This window comes from Glycine max, chromosome 5 (assembly GCF_000004515.6).
Source record: "Glycine max cultivar Williams 82 chromosome 5, Glycine_max_v4.0, whole genome shotgun sequence".
NCBI classification, from domain to species: Eukaryota; Viridiplantae; Streptophyta; class Magnoliopsida; order Fabales; family Fabaceae; genus Glycine; species Glycine max.
The window spans coordinates 29,894,377-29,917,801 of record NC_038241.2 but is presented as its reverse complement, the minus strand read 5'-3'; the positions used below and the strand labels follow the sequence as shown (position 1 = coordinate 29,917,801).

The 23,425-nt window shown below is 33.8% G+C and overlaps 1 protein-coding gene across 1 annotated transcript; it reads left to right on the top strand.

The window, feature by feature from the left end:
• Positions 1-9,231: 9,231 nt before the first annotated feature.
• LOC100791661 (eyes absent homolog) lies at positions 9,232-22,598 on the top strand. The gene is made up of 6 exons (XM_003524667.5): positions 9,232-9,332; positions 9,792-10,073; positions 10,160-10,327; positions 21,501-21,594; positions 21,676-21,864; positions 22,075-22,598. Exons 2-6 carry the CDS (start codon positions 9,828-9,830, stop codon positions 22,332-22,334), a joined length of 957 nt encoding a protein of 318 aa, XP_003524715.1. The 5' UTR covers positions 9,232-9,332; positions 9,792-9,827; the 3' UTR covers positions 22,335-22,598.
• The last annotated feature ends 827 nt before the right edge of the window (positions 22,599-23,425 follow it).

Sequence of the window (23,425 nt, the reverse complement as noted above, 5' to 3'; positions counted from 1 at the left end):
TACCTTCGAGCCGCTGGTTACTTCTGACACGGTCGTGCTTTTGACGGAGCTGCTTGAGGTCAGCCCTGAGGAGGCTAGAGCTGAGACCCATCAGGCTAGTGGGCCTCATGTTTGGTTGTCTTGGCTTTGGGACGTGTACGAGAGTAGGTGCCAGGCCAGATGGTAGGTTGTAGCACCTCGCGCGTACCTCCTCCACTTGGTCGGTTGCACTCTTTTCGCTAACAAGAGTGCAACACATGTTAATGTCATGCACCTGGAGGGTTTCAGGGACCTGGCCCAGACAGGGGGATTCTCTTGGGGAGCGGCTGCATTGGTCCACTTGTACGAGCATCTGAATGAAGCGTCGCAGACCCCTACATGGCAGATGGCCGGTTACATTACATTATTTCAGATAAATATTGTGTTACTTATAATTTAAATTGAACTAAGACAAAATTCATGTTTTTTTTATTGATGTTGACTTCATGTTTGTAGTGCTGGATATACGAGCACTTTTCGATGGTGCATCAGTGCGTCGTTGATGATGCTTATGCTGAGGCAAGCCCACGTGCCTCTAGGTAGCTTATGGGTAAGGCTCATATGATGGGGATCAAGGGAGCCACATACCGGGCACGTATGGAAGTCCTGACTGTCACGGACGTGTCATGGATGCCCTATGTTGAGCACCGGGCAGTTAGGGGCTTCGACCTGATCTCATCGTACACGGGCCAGCTCAGATAGGGTCAGATAATTGTCTATGTTCGACCAGAGCGGGTGCTTCGACAGTTCGGGTACATTCAGACCGTCCCTCCGCCGCATGTTTGTGATTCGTTGATGGGTCCTGATATAGATGACCAGTGGCTGCACTTTTTAGATCATCTAGTGCCCGTGGGGGAGATCCGTGTAGTTCCTGGCTAGGTGGCGCCAGACTACATGGATTGGTTTTTTTGGATTTCGCACAAGTTCATCACGCCGAACGAGGACAGTGCTGAGCCGAGCCATCCGCCTACCCCATATGATAAGGAGTTCGTCGAGCCACCTATCCCGAAGGTTCCAGTTGCATCTGATCTCCCTACGCATTTAGTGGTGAGCTAAAATTGTGTACTTTTTCATAATTTAAATTTTTTTAAAATGGGATACTAACTTTGTTATTTTGACTATGACAGGTTGACTGCCAAGGATGTGAAGCGATGGCTGAGGATTTGGAGCGGGTCATCAACCTCAGGATGGTCACTGAAGGCACTAACTTATATGACATCATGGCTCGTTGCCTGAGGATAGCTACAGGTGACGATGCAGATGGAAGTCTTAGGCCGCGACAAAGACGATGCATAGGATAGGATACATATTTTTATTGTATTTAAAGTTTTAATTTTTGTATTCCTTTTTATATATATATATATATATATATATATATATATATATATATGCTTCGAAATTTAAATATAAACCACACACACATACATAGAGAGAGTTAAAAATTATCTATCCAAATAAAACAAGATATAGGTAAATAACTAAAAATTATGAAATTATAGTAAATGACAAGCGTTGAAAAAAAATTATAATATTCGAATAAATAGAAATAAAATGAAAGAAATGAATAAATTTCTTTTTCCCCGTTTGGGATAATGGAAAAGAGAGTGAAAATAAATAAATAAGTTATTTAGAAATATTCTATACTAATAAAAATGTAATTTTTTACTCCACTAATAAAAATAGGATTTGGACCGTTACAAATATGCCTAAGTACCCCTGTTCGGCATTTTTTTTAAAATTATGTGCGAGTCGCCTAAGACATTCGGGGGCACTATTTCTCATGTTTGCATGTCATGGAACTAAAAAAAAATAAAAGCCTCGACCGGTTCCATTGAATCGGACCTTAAAAAAAAGCACAAAAAAAAAAAGGATTTGGATCGTTACAAATATGCCTAAGTACCCCTGTTCGGCATTTTTTTTTAAAATTATGTGCGAGTCGCCTAAGACATTAGGGGGGCGCTATTTCTCATGTGTGCACGTCAAGAAACTAAAAAAAATAAAAGCGTCGACCGGTTCCATCGAATCAGACTTGAAAAAAAGCACAAAAATAAAAAAAAATATAATTACAAAAATGAAAGTTTGAATTTTCTTAATTAACATTTTCAATTCAAGTATTATAAATAGAATATAATTACTTTTGTGTTTGAATCATTATTATTAATATATAATTACTTATATAATTAAGAAACAAAAAAGGGAGTGAGAGATCTTGAGTTTGAATCATTATTATTAATATATAATGACTTGTGTGTTTCTAACGAGCTTATAATATAAAGATTAATCGGTAAAATATTTATTTATGAAATTATCTAAATTTATTTATATGATTTTTATCTTTAAGGTAAAATAATTTTATAAGATTTCAAAGTAAAATTAAATTATTAGTTATTTATTTTTTAAAAAAGAAGTAATTATATAAATTTATTAATCAATTACTATAATAATAACATGCTTTAACTATTTTACATAATTCTGAACATATTATAATTAATCATAAAAGTTAGAAAAACAATTAATTAGTACCAACGACATTAAGCATCCGTTTTTCATATATAATACACATAACAAATGGGTCACAAACATAACAAAGCGACAAAGAGTTGTTTACACACTAACACATTACATTCAGTTGAACATGGTGGACACAAATATAATTTGCATGAAACACTGCAAAATATAACTAGCATTCAATCCTGCAACGATGTAACCACCTTGTCCTCATTTTCCATTACCGATTTATTAAAGAGAGCCAAAATTTCTATTGGCACAAATTATTTTCAGTAATTGGACTCTACCAACACCTTCAACACATCGTCATCAGATTTCTGCTCAATAATTTCAAATTTTAAAACTTTGTCAAAATACTCCAAATGAGCAGGTTGTCGAAAAAACAAACGCCTTACAACTTGGGATTCATGAATCCCATGAGGAGGATTCCCTTTAGGTTCTACTTGTTTGATCAAATCCTTCAGTTCATATAAGGTACATCCTTTTGGAATATCAAATTTTTGGGGATTTTTTCCCGTGAACGCGTAACCTACAAAGTTGTTTTAGCGTGGCATGTTCCACCTTCCGTTGTAATACAAAACCGCATCATGAGTAGTGGTCATAGTGTGTTCAAGTAAGTTTAAAATTCCATTTGGTGTTCTACCAGCAGTGCATAACAACTCAGTCGGTCCAACACATGAAAATCGATCATTACACATTAACATTGTGTTCATATCCATGTCATCTTTCAATTGCATACATTGGAAGTGAATTTTGTTACCTGTATCTTCGAGTGGTCGCTGGTAATGAATTTCATCCACAACTTGAATGTCGTTTAGCTGAAGGGTTTTGTGTATTCTGCTTTTAATAGTTGTAAAATCGCACATGTTTTGTACTCGCATGGGCACTGGAGTTAAACTTTAAAAATAAACCCCACACTCGTTGTGAATGACGGATCCATTTGGAAAAATGAAGGCCAACCTTGAGTTGACGATCGTCTGAGAGGAAGTTTCTCCTAAGAATGCCATTATTTGTCGAATTTTTTTTTTGACTGAATGTGAATACCACTTGATGTGCGATGGATGGGCACTTGGCCATGTCTAATTTATATACATGGCATGCAGGTGTGTGGCTTCACTTTTAACAGACCCGTGACCATTTTCCATTTTTAAATTTAGAACTAAAGCAATGTCGTGTGATCGAGGCCGAACCCGAATCAAATAAACATTAAAATGCAGTAACTAGGAAGTGATCCTAGGTTGTTTCCCAACGAGCAATGACACACCAAATGTTCATAACAGATAGTAGGAAAATAGTAACGAATGGGGGGGGGTTGTTTGCTTTTGTAAATTAAACATCGAATAAATGTGAATTAGAAAATATCAGAATTAAAACACATTGCTTCCCCTTGATTCACAAGCAAGTCTCTTATCCTAGGTTACGAGAGTTTATCCTTTATCAGTTCAACCACTTAATCTAACCCTAATTAAATTACTAAGCGAAATTTAACATAAGACATTCATTATGTGATTAAGCAACACATACACCAATTAATCATAAACGATCATTAAGCATGAACATTAATTAAGCGCAGAGACAATTAATCAAGCACTAAGCATGCATGAATTAATAGCAACAAATTCAGAGTAATTAGTGAAAAGGAAAAATTGAACAAAATTTAACAGTAATAATAGAACCTCAAAGAGAACTGTGCTTGATCCTCAAGAGAAAACAACGATGGAGACTCAGCCTTCCATTAATCAATAGAGAACGAAATTATGGATTGAAGAACGAAATTTTATTGCTGAAACGAAAAGTAAAAACTGGAATTGCAAAATGAAAAAAAGTGTCTAAAAGAAGAAAAGCCTAAAACTAAAAACAAAAACGGAGAAAGAGAAGCGAGGCCTAAACTAGAACCTTGGTGTTGTTATATAGTTTTCCAGCCCCAAAGCTTACATATCTGTTTTAAATTCAAGCCCATAAATAAAATAAAATCAAATCTAGATAAGATACGATAAGATCTAGATGAGATCAAATCTAAATAATATCTAGATAAGATAAAGTCTAGATAAGATAAAATTTTGTGGAATAAAATAGTCTGCCCTCTTCAAGTCCAAGCCCAATTCTGGATTCAAGCCCAATGCTTCATTAATTCCTGAAATTAGATTAAAAACATCAAATTAGTTGAATGGGCCCAAATAATAAAACTGCCTAATTAATTTGACAATTAAGATTAATCAATACTTAAAATGGTGCAAAAAGGGTTAAGAAATAGGAGAAAATAATGGCACATCATCGTGTCACGTCATTCAATGTCATGTAACGTCAATCAATGTCAAGTCAAATCAGTCATAGTCATGTCGTGTCACGTTAGTCATTGTCGTATCGCATCACTACTTGTCCTGTCACATCAATGAATATCGAGTCATGTCATGCAACGCTTTGTGACTTACGACACTGACACATGACAAGCACGTAATTGTTTTTAAATGAACAAACTGATCGATTCGTTCATGCAACAATTCATTAGTATTTCAATACTGACATGTTACATCAACACAAATCCTATCGTAAATACAGATACATAAATGCTACAACTTCAGTGTTTGTTTAGGTCTACATGCATTGTTTTAATTGTCATTAGGCTTAAGTACTGCTGCATTCTACCTATGTATGTAGTTGGCCACTGTTTTGCCTAAGGATATGAATTGCTTGACCACAACAACGCCGTAGGCGGTAAGGGACAACGATCTTTGAGATAAACCTGTTGTAAGTGAAAAAACAATAATAAGTTAAACGAACAAGCCAAGTTATTGAATAATTGAAAATATTTGAGTAAATAAATTTTCAATGGACCTGAACAAAATGATTTCCAAACACATGACTGACGCATATCATGCGGTGCGTAGAAGAATCGGGCGGTGGTTAACTTCTGAGAGGAAAAATGTGAAGCTTTGTTGTCGTGACAACGATACAAGGATTACATTATATTTTGATGCAATGACATATCCCATGTCCATTATATCCATCCGCTTGTCCACACTAACCTAAATCACAAAAAATACATGTGTGAGGCATGTAAACATTATTTATATATAAAAAAAGCATAAACAACATACCTTGGATAACCCATCCACATGTAGGGACAACCTCAACTGTTCAAATCTCTCCATGCCACCAAAGAGCTTTATGTAGTCTTGCGACCATTTGCCAAGTTCTTTAATCAATTCGTTGCGCGTCAGTGCTCAAGATTCTTCTCCCATATCTAACAAAGCGGCAAGTGACCGATATCCACAGTTACCATCCACTTTCACATCAACAATGTCCTCAATGAAACCATGTATAAATGGCGCAAATTGATCCAACATCAGGATCATCCTTGTTGGCTTCAGTGGTTCAGAAGTTGAAGCATTACGTCTGACTGATGTGTTGCTGTTTTGAATTGAATTATTAGCATCAACATACTCCCAATATGACGGATTACGCTTTGTTGATCTTTGGCTTCTTTTCATCACTTTCTTCGGTGCACCTTTGGTGTTAACCTTTGACGGAGGAGGACACATAGAGTTCTCATCGGGATATGCGAATTCTCGAAGTTTACTCTTGAAAGCAACTTTGTCGTAGACATCAAGTTCCTCAAATATTTTATACATTCTATCCATCTCTTCCTTGATGTCGACTTCAGCCTCACATAACCCTTGGTTTGAAAAACTAAGTCTCCTTCAGTACATATGGACTGCATCGAGTGGGATGCTGCCACCATCATACCTTTGTAGCTCACATGCACAAGGAAGACCTAGTGTGGTTCTCAAGACACAACCACAAGAAGACGGATTGTCTCTGAAATAACGTACACGTTCAAACTTATACATAATTTCATTTAAAGCGTACCTTGAAACCATTCCCACAAGCCTCTTAAGGTTTTTTTAAATACATGTCCAACGACATGCATACTTGTTTCAAATGATGCTCTAATTTGAGTGTGTTGCAGTGTGATCATGTTGTTCATGGCATCCCAAACACTACAGAGGTCTCCAACGCTATTCTGTAATACCCTTTTCAAAGCCCAATGAGCATATTCAACCCTACATTTAAAACACACAACAGACAAGACAAATGAATAACAATTATGTTCCTAACAATCATTAAAAGAAACTTGACTAAAATAATAAAACATTTAAATACCTATTTGTTGTTGTGTTGCCTAGGTGTATCACCTTATTCACCCAGGTCGTGATAAATTTCTCCTTGTGTGGAACAATCCATGTCTCACATACATAGTCAACGAACATTGGCCACGGGAAACACATTACTTGAAACCTTTGAAGGTGCTCAGGGAACTGCTGTTTCGAAGGACAATCTACCAGAGTACCCCAGCTATCCATTACGTACTCCCAGACATTTTTTTAACCAATTAGTGATTTGCACTTTGCCTTCACATTCTTGTCTATGTGAAACTTGCACAACAAGTTCATACACTCCGGAAACACAATTTTCAGTGCATTCATGAGGGCTAGGTCTCTGTCTATGACAATAACAACAGGGAGGCGATTGTTTCTTAAAAACAGGCCTCAAAATCGTTCCAATGCCCATACAAGATTGTTCACACGCTCACCCTCCATGTATGCAAACCCAGCAGAGAAAGTCATCCCTGTTGGTGTCACCCCCACAAAGTCAAGCAATCGGAGTCTGTACCTATTTGTTTTGTAGGTACTGTCTATAAAAAAAAACAAGATGACACGCATTACATAACTTAATTGCATTTAGGTGACACCAAAACAAATCACGCACCACAACTTCATCCTTCAATCTATGCCAATGAATGTATTGATCACGTTCAAGAAGCCTCATTAGGTGTTGCATTTCAGTATCATCTCCTCTGATTGAAAAACAATATGCACTTCTTGCATTGTAGATTTGTTTGATTGTGGTGCAACTGTTGGCGTTGTGCTCCTTCAACGTTAGCAGGATATTTCTTGGTTTCACATTTGACTTTTTCATATCAGCAATGATATTCTTCTCATCATTTGTCAATCTCCTAGCATATGGATGTCCAATTCGCCAATTCATGGTTGTGAATCCCACAAATCAACATCACCATCCAACCTTCTCCTCCATGCACTGGTTTCTCACGAAGCTTGAAGGGACAACCACATTTCCTAGTGTCTGTGTCTCTTCTAACAAATTCTTTCTTCCTATACTTGTACTGACCGCTCCTTTCACACCTAATTAACACAAATGAAGTTTTTCATCTACTACCAATATATGTATCAGACCTCATAATTACTGCAACAAAACCATTTTCATAGGCAACCGTTCGAGCCCACTGCAAAACGTCGTCTCGGGTTGCAAAGACCTACAATGCAACCCCGACATATTACTTTTTACACAAATCATACATTAAACCAAACGACTGAAACTTATCAACATGATTACCTAAGAAGTATTAAAAGCGTCTGAACAATCAACATGTCCTTCATTCACACCACAATGTTGTTCATCTTCAAAATCCATATCAACTTCTTCAGACATCGTATTGTCATACGCCCATTGATCTTCGTCCATCTTAATTCAAACTATAACTATCACCTAATTCAACATTCAACTAAATAATTTGAACAATACAACAACCTAAAAAAATTGACTAAATAATAACTTCAAAATGTGAATATCGACTAATTCAAGATTTAACAACCTAATACAAAATATTTTATCTACATCAATAATTTAACAACAAAAAAAATTCAACTTTTAATTACCTAATTTCAACATTATAACTAAATAGTTCATATCACCAAAAAATACTTCAACCTAGGCGAAAAAATCAACACTTCAACCAACTAATATAATAATATCTTACGTATTTTATGTTTGACATACATCACAAATAGAATAAACCAATATAACATACAAAATAATCTAAAAATTTAAAAAACAAAAAAAAAACAAATTAACTCACGGAAGAACCTTCTTCCACAATTGAAATTTTTAATTGCGAAAGAAGGTTCTTCCGCAGTTGAAAATAACAACTGCGGAACAAGATTCTTCTGTGCCATCACATGTAAGATTGGTTTATTCTATTTGTGATGTATGTCAAACATAAAATACGTAAGATATTATTATATTAGTTGGTTGAAGTGTTGATTTTTTCGCACGGAAGAACCTTGTTCCGGTGATATGAACTAGAACCTTCTTTCACGTAATCTAGCGGAAGAAGTTCTTCTCCAGGAATTCACGGAAGAACCTTCTTCCGCAATTGTTAATTGCACATGTGGAAAAAGTTTCTTCCGTGGATTTCACGCGGAAGAAGTACTTCCGTGGCTTTCAAACAGAAACTTCCACCATTCTCATACCTAGAATAAACAACCAAACACACAAAAGTTATAAAATATGTACCTTGGTTGACAAATAACACACCAAAGCAAAGATCTCTAACTTCACCACACCCCAAACTCTCTCAAAGATCCAAATACCGCACAACACAACCACGGAGAAACAAAGAAAGCGACAATGTAACCAAAAAACAAATAAACCAGCTTTTTGTACAAAAAATACGTTGAGGGGTATTTTGGGGTTTATGAAAAATTGCTGGTGCACCAGCAATGGTTCTGGGTGCCCCTAGCAATACCCGTGGTTCAATTCAAGAAAAAATGGAGGCCCAGTTTTAAATAATGAACCTAATAGTGGGCTGACCATTTGGGCCTGTTGGAAAACAAAGTAAAGGGAGGAAAATATGTAGTTGCGTTAGATTCTTGAATTTGATGATCTGACTCATGTCAACTTCATCGTCCTCCTCGTACGCATGCGCTCTGCAACCTTAACCTAAGGTAAACAATTTTCTTTGTTACCCTCGTTTCCTATACATACATATGTTGTTTATATATGTTTTTGTTATTTGTTTTTATAGTCAACTCCCTGATTCGAATCTTACCGGTTTTGGTTATTGTAATTAATGATATAGTGCGTTCATCCTACTAATTCTGATTTCTGAATTCATCATAAACTCACATTGTTTAGTGATTTTTTTATTTTTTTATTTAGTTTTGTTTCATTTTAAAATTATTCAATTAATTTCAATTGAGGTTGCTTAAGTTTGTTCAACAACTGAATGAGTGTGAGCAAGGTTGAACTTATTTTCATTTGTTCTGAATCTTGATATTTTAGCTTTTAAGTGGTAATTCGTTGAAATTATTGAGGCATTGCATCCTTGTGTGTTGAAGATGATCTCAATATGGTGATGAAAGTGTAAATGAACTTGCTGCAATGAATTTAATATTTTGCTGCAGTACACTGTGAGGTGAGTTCCTTGGGTACACGCGGGAATGGCTGCTGCATCTGGCATGCCAGAGGAGGAGACAGCGATGTTTCCCGACAAAAGTGTCCATCCCAGGTTGGATGTCTACGTGTGGGACATGGATGAGACCCTTGTACTGCTCAACTCCTTGCTGAAATCATCATACGCTGAGGCTTTCAATGGTCTGAAGGATGTGCAGAAGGGGGTGGAAATCGGGAGGACATGGGAAAATCTCATTCTACAAATATGTGATGATTATTTCTTCTATGAACAAGTAAAATTTGGGTTTTATGTTGAAATTTCCACGGATTGTTTTGCTTGTGGAATGTTAGTGATTGATGCGGGGTTTCTATGGTGCAGATTGAAAATTACAATAAGCCTTTTCTTGATGCTCTGGCCCAATATGATGATGGGAGGGACCTATCTGATTATGACTTCAACGAAGATGAATTAGTTTCCCCACATGATGATGCCAACAAAAGAAAACTGGCATATAGGCATCGAGTCATTGCCCAAAAGTACTTACAGGTAAAACTTCTGTCGCAATTATTAGTATTTCTGTATTCAACTTTTGGAAGTCAGTACTATAGCATGGAATTTTACTTGTTATTATGTCACTTGCTATTTTATCTATCACATATGGTCCTTTGTATGTTCGATTTTTCTTGATGGAATGGTTCAGTTATGAAGCCATAGAGCATTGTTTTATGGACCTTGTTTAGAAATAATGGTTTCTACAACAGAATATCAATTCTTTCTAAGATAAAATAGAGTTTGATTGAGTTCACTTTTTATACTGTATTTTTAGTTTGGTGTTGTCTATAAATGCATAATCGTAATATGTATGGTTGATGTGGACTTCCTTTTTGGAAACAAGTTTTTTGAACTTTATTAGACTTTTCTCAAAGTGCATACATGTAAAAATAAAAGTGATAAAACATAGTTTCTGGAACATTATTGGTAGTCTTACATTTAACATAAAAGGTTTTGATAGGCCCTTAGCTTGTGATCAGGAGGAGGGTAAACATGAGGGGCCCAAGGATAGCATAGGCCTGTTGTTTATGAGAGGAAAAAGAAAAATAAAGCAAGGAGAAAAATAAAACATGGTTTCTGGAACATTACCAGTCTTACATTTAACATAAAAGGTTTTGATAGGCCCTTAGCGTGAGATCAGGAGGGTAAACATTAGGGGCCCAAGGGTAGAATAGGCCTGTTGTTTATGAGAGGAAAGAGAAAAATAACAGCAAGGGGAAAGAAAGGGAAAGTTCAGTTAGCCAAGGGAAAAAAATCATTACTGAATTGTGACGGGTGGCTTGTAGTTGGGGGCAGGAGATTCAGGAATCAGGATTAATAGAGGAAGGGAGGGAGAGAGAATGGTCGGACAGAAGATAGTTTAAGGTCTTGTTTGTGTGTGTTTGGGTGGCGGGGTTGGTTATGCTATATAGGCTTTGTTTAGATAAACTTCTTCATTAACATTTATAAGAAAAGAAAACAAGGTAAGATAAATTGAGTTTTTCCTACAAGTTAAAATCAGCTTATGCGCTTTTAACTTTTTTTAGTAGCTCTCTCATCTAATTTCTCCAAAAATTGAGCTGCTAAGTTAATTTCAGCATATGGGAAAAGCTCTTTACATGTTATCTTATGTTCTTCTAAGTGCTTATAGAGGGAAGTTTGTTCAGACAGTGTGATAGTAGCAATCACTTCTCCTTTCTTTTGTTGAGTATTTTGTTATCAAAGGAATTTTTCTCAGCTGTAAGGAGCTTTGCTCCTTAATTTCTCAGTTAATAGTATTCAGTATATTGTGTTTCTATCAATTTTCAAGTTAGATATTTTCTGATTTTTGTGATGAATATTCTGAGAGTGAGAGTCAGTTGTAAAACTTGCATCTGACTTGCTTTTTTTTATCATTACTTATTTATTGAAGGATTTTGGATTGTATATGATATTATCCGCTGTATTATGTATCTGTTACTTTTCCAATATTCTTTTTAGTTTGTGTTTTAAATATAGAATAGTTTGGCAATTGATAATTAACCATCTTTCCATAAATGTGTCTATGACGATATATTTGTTGTTTTAGTCTCATTTTATCTTCTTTATAAACAGGAAAATGTCAAATAATAAGACATAGCAAGCTTAATGTGTTTTGTAAACGAGTGCCTCGTCTTTAAAGAATTGCTTGTGGATTAATGTTAAAGACAAAAGAAAAGGTTACATAATTATAGACAACAGTGTTGGACAAGTGGTCTCAATAACTTAAGAGGGGGGTAAAGTTTCAAAATTTTTTCACTAACAAATTTTAATCCCCTTTTAAATAATATATATAATAGGCTTAGAATACAGAAGAAGAAGAAACAATCAATTTAACAATATTCCTTTAAATGCACAAGACAAAGTAAACTGCAATAAAAATAATCGAGATAAGGGAAGAGAGAAATGCAAACTCGATTTATACTGGTTCGGTCACTTCCTGTGCCTACGTCCAATCCTCAAGCAACCCATATGAGATTTTTACTATCTTTGTAAAACTCTTTTACAACTTCTGAACCACCTAGGGATCCTTCTCCTTTGTATTCAGGTTTCTCAAAATTCAAAAGATAATCAGTCTCTTGATCACAACAAATCTTTTTCAAAAAGTACAAATGTTTTTCTCTCTTTTAGAGAAGATGATACAAGTTGAAGATCTTAAAAGAATAGTTAATTGATTTGCAAGTATTTAACCAATGATTTGTTTGTGAGAGAATAAGACAATAAAGTTCTGAAAAACTCTAAAGATTTTCGTAGGCAAGTCACATATTTATAGGCCCTAAATGGCTTTTCAAAAACTTTTGAAGAGATGTGACTTTTCAGAATATATTTTAAAAATTATCTTACTGGTAATCGATTACAGCCTCTTAGTAATCAATTACACAGTTACATATTGAGAGGTCATGACTTTTCAATTTGAATTTCTGAAGTTTCGTTATTGGTAATCGATAACAAGAAAGTGGTAATCAATTACAGTATTTAAATTTCAAATTTCAAACTTCTTTTTGAAAAGTTTCTATAGTAATCTATCTTCTGGTAATCGATTACCAGTGGAAAAATCCTTATTTTAGCAATGATAAAATATTTTTAAAACTTTTTGTAATCATTTTGAAAATCATGTTTTGAGGCCAAATCTTTTCAACCAATAAGAGATTCTTTTAACAATAATAAACTAAGTCTTATCTTATTTTCTTGATCTTGAATTTTGACTTGAAGTACTCTTGTGTTGTTTACATCTTTGCTTCATCAAAACCTTCATGCACATATATTCACATTCTTTCCCTTTTTTGATGATGACAATCATCTGAAAGAATGTACATAAAATATTTTTTGCAATATGATCACTCCCCCTTAAAGTTGCAATCATTGCTTAGTAGAATACATATTTTCAGAAGATATACCCCGTTTCTTACATATTTCTCTCCCTTTGGCAACATAAAAAATAAGAAGCACTGTAAAATAAATAATCATTCACATAATAAACAAAATAAGGAGCAGAAAGATCCATACAGGTCCAAAAATAACCAATCATTCACAAAATAATCAACCAAGTGCGAAACATATCAAGTCCAAAACATAATAATTATAAATGACCAAATCTGAAATAAATGCATAAAGTTTGAAAGATCAAGGAATGTAAAGACAGATAATGCTAGATAAAATAGTACTAAAAAACTCTATGGATTTGTCGGAGGATCAAAGCATCAACGAATGAAGCTCATATCATCATCAAGACGCGTTATGCGTGAATCCATAACATCAAAACGATTACCTACAAAGGCCTGAAGATCCCGTAGTTCACTTATAACATCATGCAGCAGTGAAGAGGAGGAATCCCTTTGTGGTGATGGTGAGGGTGTATGTTCATCAGGAACAGTAGATGGAAGGTCTTGTTTCCGCACCCACTGACCATCCATATCCTTTCGATAACCAAAGGAGGCAACAACAGCAGCTCCAATAGCAAAAGAGCGTTTAACCTTAACAAAGTGTTCATCATCTAGAGGGACATTAAAATGTTGGAGAAAGAGAGTGACAAGTTGGGGGTATGGAAAAGGTGCATTTGCCTGTAATGCCTTATGCATACGGTAGCGGATTAGATGGGCCTAATCAATTTGATGACCGGTTTGAAGGGCCCACAATAGAATCAAATCTTCCTCAGAAGCTTAAGCTAGATTTGTTGAACGAGGAAGCATGATACAACACAAAATATAGTGCATGATACGACACTCAAAAGTGAATGAACCAGCAAGCAATCGACCAGTCATATCAACATTTTCATTACAAACCATTTTGCGGGCATCATGATTTGAATAAATATGCTTCCAGTCATCAACCAAAGTGCCCTCAAAAGGTAAACCTTGACTACTTAATTTTGTCAATGAATAAAATAAAGACTAATCAACCACAATGGGAATTTTATGCACCTCATAGAAGATAACATCATCCCAAATTTTCAGATTATTATAAAAGACACGGACTAACTCAAGATAGTATGATAGTTTGAGAGTCATAAAATCGATTAATTCAAAATTTTGAAAGATTTGATAACAATCAAAAGTCTTTCCTTCAAAGAATTCTAAGTCTAAATATTTGGGATCAATAATGACTTGATTGGAAAATGAGGAATAATACCTTTGACGTTGATCATCGGAGGAAAACAAAGTTAAGGAGCGTGGGGAAGAAATGGAGGGATTGGGTGGTGCAGTAGAGTCACTGGAAGTGTCGTGGCAGCGTTGGCCTGCAACGGTGGTGGTTGAAGTTGAACCTTTGTGCTTCTTATATGATTATGTCATTTGGTGCGTTTTTTGCAGATTTTGATCGGTGGATTTTATAGAGAATTGAAAATGATGAAGTTTGCACTTTGTTTGAAAGGATTTGGTTAAGAAACGAGAAAGTTATGAGGATTTGAAAAGTTTGGAATGGAGGATGCCGTCAAGGAGAGAGGGAGGAAGAGGGTTCTGCGCAATGAGAGAGAAAAAGTTGTATTTATAGGCAGAGACAAGTTGCAATCGATTATAGCTCATGGTAATCGATTATAGGCTTAACCTGTAACTGTCCATAGCCTCTGGTAATCGATTACAGCCTATTGTAATCGATTACAGTGGCCTTGTTCTATGGTAATTGATTACATGGATTGACAATCGATTACCAAATCCTAAAATATGAATTTCAAGTCTAATAATCATGACAAACATGTTATTTAAGTAACCAATATACACAATTATTATAAACAATAAAAAACATTTATTAGTATAAACAATCATCATAAACAAGCATGATAAACAATCATTATAAATAATCAAAGGAAACAATCATCATAAACAACCATAAAAAACAATCATTATATAAACAATCAAAGTGGCTAGGAATCTAAGTTATTTAGGTCTATGAGTCCTAATTCTCTTCTAATAGCAATGAAATTTTCTTTGGGAAGAGGTTTTGTAAAGATATCAACTAACTGATTCTTTGTATCAACAAATTCTAATATGTGATCCCCTTTTTCAACATGGTCTTGAAGGAAGTGATGTCTTATTTCAATATGCTTTGTTCTAGAGTGCAGAATAGGATTTTTAGACAGATTAATTGCACTTGTATTGTCACAGCGAATAGGTATATGATCAAGTTTTAAGTCATAATCAGAAATTTGTTGTCTCATCCAAAGGATTTGTGCACAATAACTTTCAACAGAAATATATTTCGCTTCTGCAGTTGATAAAGCAACAATATTTTACTTTTTACTATGTCATGATACTAGAGCAAAACCAATAAAATGACAAGTTCCACTGGTACTTTTTCTATCAATTTTGCATCCAGCAAAATCAGAATCAAAGTATCCTACTAAGTTATAAGAGGAATTCTTAGGATACCATAACCCTAGATTTATAGTGTCTAATAGGTATCTCATTATTCTTTTAACGACACTAAGGTGAGATTCTTTGGGATTTGATTGATATCTTGCACACATACAAACGTTAAACTTTATATCAGGTCTACTTGCTGATAAATAAAGAAGAGATCCGATTATACTTCTATATTTCTTTATGTCTATTGAGTGACCAGTTTCATCTTTATCCAGATAGCAAACAGTGCTCATAGGAATGGTCATTTGTTTAGCATTTTTCATCCCAAACTTGTTAAGCAGTTCCTTGCAATATTTTGACTGACTAATAAATATTTCATTCTTTGTTTGTTTTATTTGTAGTCTAAGAAAGAAATTTAACTCTCTCATCATGGACATTTCAAACTCCCTTTGCATATCTTGAGAGAATTCTTTGCACAGAGAATCATTAGTAGACCCAAAGATTATATCATCAACATAAATCTATACTAAAAGAATTTCATTCATTTTTCTTTTGATAAAAAGTGTGGTATCAACCTTTCCTCTAGTGAAGTCATTTTTTAAGAGAAATTTGCTCAAACGTTCATACCAAGTCCTAGGGGCTTATTTTAAACCATATAGAGCATTTTTCAATTTAAAGACATGATTGGGCATATCTAGATTTTCAAAACCAAGAGGTTGATTAACATACACTTTTTGAATAAACCATTTAAAAAAAAACTTTTAACATCCATTTGATAAAGTTTAAAATCCATTATGGATGCAAAGGCTAATAACATTCTAATGGCTTCTAATCTGGCTACTGGAGCATATGTTTTTTCATAATTTATTCCTTCTTCTTGATTATATCCTTTAGCTCCTAATTTAGTCTTATTTCTAATAACTATTCCATGTTCATCCAATTTGTTTCTAAATAACCATTTAGTTCGTATAACTGGATGATCTTTAGGTTTATCAACTAATTCCCAAACTTGATTTCTTTCAAATTGATTCAACTCTTCTTGCATAGCAAGGATCCAATGTTCATCAATTATGGTTTCATTTAAGTTTTTAGGTTCAATTAAAGAAACAAAAGCCATATTATTCCATGCATCTTTGAGAGAGTGACGAGTTGTTATCCCTTTTGAGATGTCACCGATGATATTATCAAGATGATGATATCTTGAAGTTCTCCACTCTCTTGAAAGATCTGTATTTGTTTTAGTTTCATCAATTTGAGAGTCTTCATCATTTTCATCTCCTTTGTCTTTGTGCCCTTCCTTATGAATGTGCATGTCTTCTAAAGAATTTGTAATATCATCAAGTGTTTTCTTTCTTGGCCTTATAGGGTTAGTCTCATAAAAAACAACATGAATAGATTCTTCAATAATCATAGTTCTTTTGTTATACATTATAAAAGTTTTACTATTTGAGGAATAGCCAAGGAATATACCTTCATCAGATTTTGCATCAAACTTACCTAAGTTGTCTTTCCCATTGTTTAACACAAAACACTTGCATCCAAAAACATGAAGATGAGAAATGTTTGGTTTTCTTCCTTTGTACAATTCATATGGTGTTTTCTTTAAGATATGTCTAATTAAAGTTCTATTCATTATATAACATGCAATATTAACAGCTTTAGCCCAAAAATACTTAGGAAGATTTGTATCATTTAGCAAAGTTCTGGCCATTTCTTCTAAAGACCTATTTTTTCTCTCAACTACTCCATTTTGTTGAGGGGTTCTAGGTGCAGAAAAATTGTGTTCAATACCATTTTCATCACAAAATAATTCAAAATCTTTATTTTCAAATTCTCCTCCATGATCACTCCTAATGGATGCAATGTTAAGATTTTTTTGTTTTGAATGAGTTTAGCAAGTTTCTTAAAAACATGAAAAGTATCACTTTCGTGAGTAAGAAATAATGTTCATGTGAATCTTGAATAATCATCAACTATAACAAAGGCATAATAATTTTCACCAAAACTCATGGTTCTAGAAGGACCAAAGAGATCCATATGCAAAAGTTGTAAGGGTTGAGTGAAAGAAACAAATATTTTTTGATTTAAAAGAGACTCTTACTTGTTTTTCTTTTTGACATGCATCACATAATCTATCTTTTTCAAATCTGAGTTTAGGTAACCCGATTACTAAATCTTTAGAAATTTATTTATTTAAATGTTCCATATTTATATGAGCAATTCTCCTATGTCATAATCATGCATCATTATCTTTGCTTAAAAAACATTGAACATGATTTGATCTTTTATCTAAATTTATCATGTATACATTATTAATTCTATATCCTATATGTTTTATATTCTTGTCATGCTTATTTTCAATAAAACAATTGTGAGAATCAAATGATACTAGAAAGTCTTTATCACATAATTGGCTAACACTTAGTAAACTATGTTTGAGACCATCAACAAGTAAAACATTTTTAATGGAGGTAGATGGATTCGTACCTATTTTTTCAACTCCAAGAATTTTACCTTTGTTGTTGTAACCATAAGTCACATGTCCACTATTCTTGAGAGAAATATGAGTAAACTTTGATGCATTTCTCATCATGTGTTTAGAACATCCACTATCAATATACCAACTTTTCTTCAAAGAATTCTTCATTCATATAATCATATTTTTTGACTTAGGTATCCAAATTTTCTTGGATCCTTGAATGTTAGTTCTGATTAAAGATTCTTTTGGAACTCACATCATTTTAATATTATTACTATTTTTTCTAAAATAGCATGTAGATGCACTATGTCCTTTCTTACCATAGTAAAATCATGTCAAGAATGGAGAACTATTCTTTTGAGTAGATACAAAGAAGTTTTTATACAATTTTTGTTGTTTGTCAGGTCTATATCCTAATCCAACCTTATCAAATACACATCTTTGTTTTCATAGTATAATATCTAAATTATTTTTGCCAATAGTAAATTTGGCAAGAGAATTTTTCAGATCTTTGATTTCTTCTTTAATCTTGTTATACAGCATTTACATGAGTTAGATGCTTCATTAATATCTTGTATCAATTTTATGGTAGAAGATTGATTTGTATCAATTGATTTCAAAGTTTTGACTTCAGTTTTAAGATTTTCTAATTCTTCATTTAATTTCAAAATTTACTTTTTTAAATTTGAAATAATTTTCTTAGAAAATGAAACTAGTTTGATTGATTCTTTATGTAAGTCATTGAATGCATCTTGAAGTTCATCAAAGGAAATAGATAAGTTATTGTTAGAAGATGTTATCTCTTCTTCGCTTTCATAGTTTTTGGACATGAGACTTAGATTCACGACTTCATTTTCTGAGTCTCTGGATCAATCTATATCGTTATTTTCCCAAGTGATGTAAGCTTTCTTTGCTTTCTTATTTTTGAAGGTTTTCATGTCAGATTTTTCCATTCTTCTCTTGAAACTAGGGCTATCAACTCTTAGATGTTCAGGTTGATTACATTCATAACACTTTGGAACAGAAGATGAATCTTCTCCTTTTTTTCTTTGAATTGAAGTTTGTTCTTCTTTGATTTCCTTTGTTCCTTAGAAACTTATTGAATCTCTTTACGAAGAAACTAAAATCATCATCTTCTTTTATTTCATTCAAGTCCTCTTTGTCACTTTCTTCTTGAATAGAAGATGAGGATTTAAGTGTAATTTCTTTCTTTTTCTTGTCATTTTCTTCATGTTGGTTTAGTTTCATAAGTTCCATTTTGTGTTCCTGAAGCTTCCCAAAAAGAGTTGCAAGAGACATGTTGGCGAGATCTCTTGATTCTGCAATTGCAGTTACCTTCGGTTGTCATTCCCTGCTTAAAAGGTACTTTGTTAATGAAATCCTCGTTAGAAAATATCTTTCCTAATGATGCAAGATGATTAACTATATGTGTAAATCTCTTTTGCATATCTTGTATGGTCTCGTTTTGATTCAATCTAAAAAGTTCATATTCATGTGTTAGGGTGTTTACTCTAGATCTCTTTACATCAATTGTTCCTTCATGGGTTACTTGTAATGTATCCCACATTTCTTTTGCATCCTTACAATTTGATACTCTAAAGTATTCATTCATGCCTAATGCAGAAGTAATTATATTTTTTGCCTTTAAGTTATATTGTATCCTTCTTCTTTCCTTTTCATCCCATTGTTTCCTGGATTTTTCTATAGTTGCATTTCCAACTATCATTGTAGGGATGTAAGGACTAATTTTAATGACTTCCCAGATGTTTAAATCTATAGCCTCTATGAAGATTTGCATACGGGTTTTTCAGTAATGATAACCCACACCATTAAATATAGGAGACCTATTAATGGAATTTCCTTCAGGAAATAGAAAGTTTGATGAGGTCATAATTATTCTTGAAATTTCTAAACATTATACAAGAATCAAGCTCCGATACCACTTGTTGGACAAGTGACCTCAATAACTTAAGAGGAAGGTGAATTAAGTTTCAAAATTTTTCCACTAACAAATTTTAATCTCCTTTTAAATGATATATAATAGGCTTAGAATGCAGCAGAAGAAGAAGAAAAAGAAGAAGAAGAAGAAGAAATCAATTTAATAATGTTCTTTTAAATGCACAAGACAAAGTAAACTGCAATAAAAATAATCGAGATAAGGGAAATGCAAACTCAATTTATACTGGTTCGACCACTTCCTGTGCCTACGTCCAGTACTCAAGCAACCCACTTGAGATTTTCACTATCTTTGTAAAACTCTTTTACAACTTCTGTACCACCTAGGGATCCCTCTCCATTGTGTTTAAGTTTCTCACAGTTCAAGAGACAACCAGTCTCTTGATCACAACAAATCTTTTTCAGAAAGTACAGATGTTTTTCTCTCTTATAGAGAAGATGATACAAGTTAAAGATCTTAGAAGAATACTCAATTGATTCGCAAGTGTTTAGCCAATGATTTGTTTGTGAGAGAATAAGACAATAAGATTCTGAAAAACTCTAAAGATTTTCATAGACAAATCACATATTTATAGACCCTTGATGACTTTTCAAAAACTTTTGAAGAAATGTGACTTTTCGGAATATATTTCAAAAATTATCTTACTGGTAATCGATTACAGTCTCTTGATAATTGATTATACAATTACATATTGAGGAGTTGTGACTTTTCAATTTGAATTTTTAAAGTTTCGTTACTGGTAATTGATTACAAGAAAGTAGTAATTGATTACAAGAAAGTAATAATCGATTACAGTATTTAAATTTCAAACTTCTTTTTGAAAAGTTTCTATAGTAATCTGTCTTTTGGTAATCAATTACCAGTGAAAAAATCCTTATTTTAGTAATGATAAAATATTTTTAAAACTTTTTGTAATAATTTTGAAAATCATGTTTTGAGGCCAAACCTTTTCAACAAATAAGAGATACTTTTAACAATAATAAACTAAGTTTTATCTTATTTTCTTGATCTTGAATTTTGACTTGAAGTTGAAGTACTCTTGTGTTGCTTACATCTTGGCATAATCAAAACCTTCATACACATACATTCACAAGCAGACTACTGCAACATTTTTGTAAATAAATATTTAAATTCCTATTAACCTATCCATAGTTGTAAAAAGTGGCAGAAACAAGCTTTAAGTTTCAACAAATCAATGCTCATAATATAAAACTAGATTTCTGTTTAGAAACAACCTCATTAGTTTTAGTTTATTGGTGAGAGATGGTGCTTTGTTTTCTAACTATTGAAGCTTTGTGGACATCATGAAATGAGAATCTGAGTTAGAGACTTAGAACTGGGGTGTAACCAAACAAGTTATGGTTGACTTTATTTGTTAGCTTTTCCATTGGTAGCTTGACATAGGGATAAACTTGACCTTTTCTTGTTTGGTTTCAGGGTTTACGGAATATTTTAGATAATAAGACAATAAAACTTTGGGATGAATTGTATGATAAAACTGATGAATACACTGACAGGTGGCTTTCATCAGGTATGCTTTGATGGCTCAATGATATTATCTTTTGTTGCACGACCTGTATTACTTATAGCTTTCTTGTTTGATATATTGTAGCACGGACCTTTTTGAAGGAGTGTTCGGGTGAAGATAAAGATGCAGTTTATTCTATTGCTTTTGCTAACACCAGCTCAAACTCAACTAATGCAAAGCATGTAAATGTTTTAGTGACATCTGGATCGTTAGTTCCCTCACTTGTGAAATGCATGCTCTTTCATCTGGACAGCTTAATAACGCATGGAAATGGTGAGTAATTTTATCTCTTCTGGCTACAATGCCATGTCACATAATTGATTTTTTTATGCCATCTTGAAAGCTCAAAGCTCACAATCATTTTAGTGATGAACCTTTTTGAAAGCCTAAAACTAATAGTCATTTCACTAACAAACAACAGAGTTTAATCCTGATATAGTCAAACATAACTTGCTATTTTTAATGATGTATGTCACATTTCAGTTTATAGCTCATGGGAAGTGGGGAAAATTCAATGTTTCCGATGGATCAAGGAGCGTTTCAACCATCCCAATGTTCGCTTTTGTGTAATTGGAGATGGATGGGAAGAGTGTGAGGCTGCAGAAATCATGAGATGGCCATTTGTTAAGATTGATCCACGGCCTGGAAAACTTCACAGGTTCCCTGGTCTCACTTTGACAACAATTAGCCACTACTTTTCTGTCGTGTATGGAAGGCCGGACAACGAGAATGGTGAAGAATGATGCAAGATCTTCATGTCATCTACACTTTTCTGGGATACCTATCTGTAACAATAATATAAAATGAATGCAGCAACATGCCCAGCAATTTTATTGCCAAGTGTATGCATTGCTTCCATGAGATAGCTATCAATATCAGGTGCCAATTGCTTTTGAAGAAATTAGGTGGAGCTATTTTTCTATGGAATGCATGATCATAACTTTATGTTGCAGAAATGTATGTAGATCATTCACCAGTTATAATGTACATAAGATGTTTAAAATTCATCTGTGTTCCTTCTGTAGGGCCCTCAGCCCATTATTATGTATGTCCTTTCTATGCTTATTTGGCAGTAGGAACTGCAAATTTGAAGCCACACATGGCTAACCAGTAACCACTTCTGCACTGGTTTTGCTGCACAAAACAAACCCTCTAAAGGTCCTAAAGTTTACTGGATTTTGGGCTCATCTGAATTTTGGACTTCCGCAAAATAATGTACATCCATGACAAATCCTCCACATAAATCTTATAGTTTTTAAGTTAGAACTTCATAAAGCATAATCTTGGATGAAATGTCACTTTGGTCCTTGAAATTATAATTCACTATCATTCAGGTTTGAAAATATCAAAATATCATTTAGATCCCTAGGTCCTTAGGTCCTTGAAAGTATCAATGAAATACACTTTTGGGGATCAAAGTGACATTTCACGCAATATTATGATTATGACTCTATAAATAACATTTTAATATTTTTAGAGACTTAAGTGATAATGAATTAATGAATTACACTTTTGGAAATCAAAGTGATAGTTTATCCATAATGTTAATGTTTTTGGGAGTTTATCCTAGGTTCAGATGCATTGCTGATGTAATGATAACATCATCAATATTCATATGCCTATGTTTGGAGCTTCGTAAAGTAGTAGCTTCATCTTCATTTTCAATGTTAAGTAACAAAGTTTGACATCATATTCACATAGCTGTATCTGACGTGGCATGGTCGTCAACCAAAACTACAGGATAAATATCCTGATGTGATTTTCTGAGGATTGACCAAAAAAGATTGAAAAGATTTTTTGAGGTCCTTTTCAATATTTTAAATTACTGGACCTA

What these genes read in the sequence shown, in the direction of transcription:
- LOC100791661 (XM_003524667.5), top strand. Translation starts at nt 9,828, where the DNA reads ATGGCTGCTGCATCTGGCATGCCAGAGGAGGAGACAGCGATGTTTCCC. An exon ending in ATTATTTCTTCTATGAACAA is followed by an intron (nt 10,074 to 10,159) that starts GTAAAATTTGGG and finishes TCTATGGTGCAG; the next exon opens with ATTGAAAATTACAATAAGCC. An exon ending in TGACAGGTGGCTTTCATCAG is followed by an intron (nt 21,595 to 21,675) that starts GTATGCTTTGAT and finishes GATATATTGTAG; the next exon opens with CACGGACCTTTTTGAAGGAG.